This window comes from Aspergillus homomorphus (genome assembly GCF_003184865.1).
Source record: "Aspergillus homomorphus CBS 101889 unplaced genomic scaffold BO97scaffold_118, whole genome shotgun sequence".
Taxonomy (NCBI): domain Eukaryota; kingdom Fungi; phylum Ascomycota; class Eurotiomycetes; order Eurotiales; family Aspergillaceae; genus Aspergillus; species Aspergillus homomorphus.
The window spans coordinates 8,835-12,194 of record NW_020292004.1 but is presented as its reverse complement, the minus strand read 5'-3'; the positions used below and the strand labels follow the sequence as shown (position 1 = coordinate 12,194).

The following is a 3,360-nucleotide window of genomic DNA, read 5'->3' as shown; positions in this document are numbered from 1 at the left end:
CACCCACCCGCCTTCTGGCCGCGTTCAAGCCACACGCCGGGAGGTTAGTAGTTGGGTGGGTGACCACCAGCGAATCCCTTCTGTTGTATGTTTTTTGCCTATCGACAGATACCGTCAAGGGAAAAGCCCTCTCGTACAGCTATATCGTGTTGTAAAATATCCTTGTCGGTGTCTAAGGGCAGGTGTCCATCCAGATGCACGCACGCACGGTGCTATAATTCAGAGTGGCTGTGCCTGTAAATGGGCATGCACCCGTTAGCTTACCCCTGATATTGGCATGTATGTATAAGAGCATTTTGGCATCGTATCTCGACCGACCTTGACAGAAGCCTCTCGAAAGTATTTCCCCAGACGTCGTATCATCTGATCTGCGCGGAGCAATGTGTTTCTCTACCTACTACTCTGTTGCCTGTGCGGGGAGGACACAACCCCGGTGATACACCGAGGGCTCCGCCTTCCAGTCTACCGGTGAAAATGCACAAGCTAAGCTGCTCTTCCGGATTATCCGTCCCCACAATGGCTGAATGCCGTACTTCGCGCGACAAGGAACCGATCATCGATTCCTCCAGCATCACCTGGACTTTCTGCCGACCGGGCAGAGAGACTGGTATACTGCACCCTCGTGCTCGAGGGGGTTAGTTGCTTTCCAGTCGGCCGCGGCGATGCAGTACCTGAGCATGCTGCGAAATGACATAACACAGGCCATGCATTGAATTCAAGTCATCGATTGTTGACTGTCTGGACATGGATTATATTTCCAACTTCGAATATACCAAAACTGCCTTGGTACGGTGGGCGTCGCACTTCCGGGGACTGAGTCAGGCGCTGGATCCTGATAACCCAGAGATCTTCATCGCAACTCTGGTCCATCACACTCCGCGATGAGATATGTGAACACTCCAAAGAAGAGATGTGGACTTGCTGGCGGCTGAGGCCCAGGTTTTGACCGACCTGTGCGACAGAGGGGAAATTATAACCATGACCACCTCTGTCAACTCGTGGGTGAGCTTATCATGCTGGTCGACCGATTGACCTTCATGTTCCTGCTCTAGATATCTGGATTTGGTTGGCAGTCTCGGTGCCTTTGCCGATTATCTGTGTGATTTTGGTGGAGTGGAGGATTTCGGTTCGATCATTGGTTGCAAAGGAGTTGGCCCAAGTCCAGTATGCGCATTCCTGATTTCATAGCCTGCGAGTCTCTACTTCACGCGATTTGATATGGAGGGAAAGTAGTGACAGTGTTGGCAGGTGGAATGTGGCGACGATAATCATCGTATAATATTCTGCCCGCCAAGATCGCCGTAAAAGCAAGGGCCCACACTTGTGCACCAGATAAGCGCTAAACTGCTGGCAATTGTACTAGTTGCAACTCTCTCCCAATAAGCATCTCATATGGTCTCCAGCTAAACGCAAAAGTCTTAAGGGTTGGCCCCTGACTCCCTCTTTGGGGATTGTCACCCCGTAGGGGGACGAGGCTGTGCTTGGACCCCAGCGTTTCTGTTGACTAGTCAGGCAAGCCCCTGAACAAGTTGGGTGTTCGTACAAGCGGATCGTTCCGGCTCGCACTTGATCCTTGTCCAATATACTCTGCCTCGTGCCCTGTAACCACAAACTCAACCTTCTCGCTATCTTCTCTGCTCGTGTTCTCGTCGAGTCTCGCAGATCGACTTGTCCAAATTCCAGTCATTGCACATCCGCACAGTATGAAGATTTTTCTCGCTCTCGTTCCGGTCCTTGCCGGCCTTACTGTTGCCGAAGAGGTTGTCTCCATGTTACTGTGGGCCGTTGATCGTGATCAACAGTATGATGCATCGATCGTAGGCAATGTAGGTCACAAGTTGTCTCTTTGACAAGGGGAACAGGAACATCAAGAAGGAGAGATGCTCACACGTAGCCAGGACGCAACGGCGACAACCTACAGCATCGCGTGCCCAACCTCCGCCCATGGCTCCGACTGTTCCATTGGTCGCGCGGGAATCACGGCTGAAATTATTGATACCAGCACTTATGCGTGGTGGCGTAGACAATAGTATGTTCGCCCTCCCCTCCCCTCCTTTCTCTTAGTTCCATTGTTCCATTGTTTCTTCTCGGTTTACTTCCATCTCCCATCCTTCCCCATCATCATCCTGCTCGATAGTGTGCTGTATCTTTATCAGGGAATTAAGGCACTGACATCTGGCTCCCACTCCAGCTCCGACACATGGGCCTGTACGGCGGAGGGTACAACTGACGGCGTCTGCCACCGGACTCTAAGCGGCGAGGACCAAGGGATCGATATATACTTCACGAACTTTCTTTCTGCCACCGTGACGGCCGGGTCGGTGACGGGCGGGAGTTCTATGACGGCGACCGCAACCAGTACCTCAGCCACGGCGTTTGAGAAAATACTGAGTAGTACTTTTGGGCCTTCACCAACGGCGGAACCCAGTACAGAGAAGACAGAAAACGCTGCTGCTACTGCAGCGACGGAAACCTCAGCAGGTGGGGCTCCGCGAGTGACTGCGGCTGCCAGGCTTTTCTTGGGGAGTGCAGGTATTGCACTGATCGGAGCAGCTCTATGAGTGTTTAATACATATCTTTGAGTCTGGAAGAGGAGGTGGTTTGCCTGTAATGAAGTCCATCGGTATTCAGTGCTCAAAAATCCCGAACACTGTATAATTACCTCTGGCAAACCACAGTCCTCCATTGAATATATTATGAACAATACGATAAAAGGGCAGATTTGTTATGATGTATTGATTTAAGAAGTAAGGCTAAAGAAAGAAGCTTACGATGTCAGTAACCTAACACCAAAACCTTGTTCTGGAGGGCATTCTGCGCCTAGTTTCCCTTCGATTCCTGTGCCTGGTTCTCCTCCTGTGCCTGCGCCTGTGCCTCAATCTCATTCATCTTATCGACTAGGGCTACGGCTATTTTCTGAAACTTATCAGAGGCAAAGTCCCTTCCCAGCTCCGTAATACGTGTTTTCCAGAATTGCCAGCGTTCATTACAGAGAGCTGGCTCGCCTCGGTAAAGGGGACCACAATGATAACCATAAATAGGTCGTTCACCACCGAGAAGGATTATGTGATACCACTCAGTGCCTGCATGGACTATCCACTCACGTGCTAGACCAATATTACTATCGACGAGACACTGGATTTGATGGGGATATTCAAGTGATTGGCACATGGAACTCATTCCATGGTCTGTAAACGAGAATAGACATCGTCCTGTGATTCTAGCCCAGAAAGAGTTCAGTGCAAGCCAGCTGGAAACGTCAGTTTCATTTCCTAGTCTGTCTGGAAGGTTTGGGCCCGGACACTCGGAGCCTTCCGGCAGATGAAGCTTACCACAGCATTTTGAGGATGGATCCGGGTC

The 3,360-nt window shown here is 50.9% G+C and overlaps 1 protein-coding gene across 1 annotated transcript; it reads left to right on the top strand.

Annotated features, from left to right (window-relative positions):
• The first annotated feature begins 1,579 nt into the window (after positions 1 to 1,579).
• On the top strand, positions 1,580 to 2,718 carry BO97DRAFT_447484 (uncharacterized protein). Its single transcript, XM_025698790.1, has 3 exons — positions 1,580 to 1,826; positions 1,899 to 2,029; positions 2,192 to 2,718. The coding sequence occupies exons 1-3, from the start codon at positions 1,704 to 1,706 to the stop codon at positions 2,559 to 2,561; spliced, it is 624 nt and encodes a 207-aa protein (XP_025545673.1). The 5' UTR covers positions 1,580 to 1,703; the 3' UTR covers positions 2,562 to 2,718.
• The last annotated feature ends 642 nt before the right edge of the window (positions 2,719 to 3,360 follow it).

Bases quoted from the DNA above. Each gene is read 5' to 3' on its own strand.
- BO97DRAFT_447484 (XM_025698790.1), top strand. From the start codon at position 1,704: ATGAAGATTTTTCTCGCTCTCGTTCCGGTCCTTGCCGGCCTTACTGTT. The intron at 1,827-1,898 runs GTAGGTCACAAG...ACACGTAGCCAG, and splicing joins ATGCATCGATCGTAGGCAAT to GACGCAACGGCGACAACCTA. The intron at 2,030-2,191 runs GTATGTTCGCCC...CTCCCACTCCAG, and splicing joins GCGTGGTGGCGTAGACAATA to CTCCGACACATGGGCCTGTA.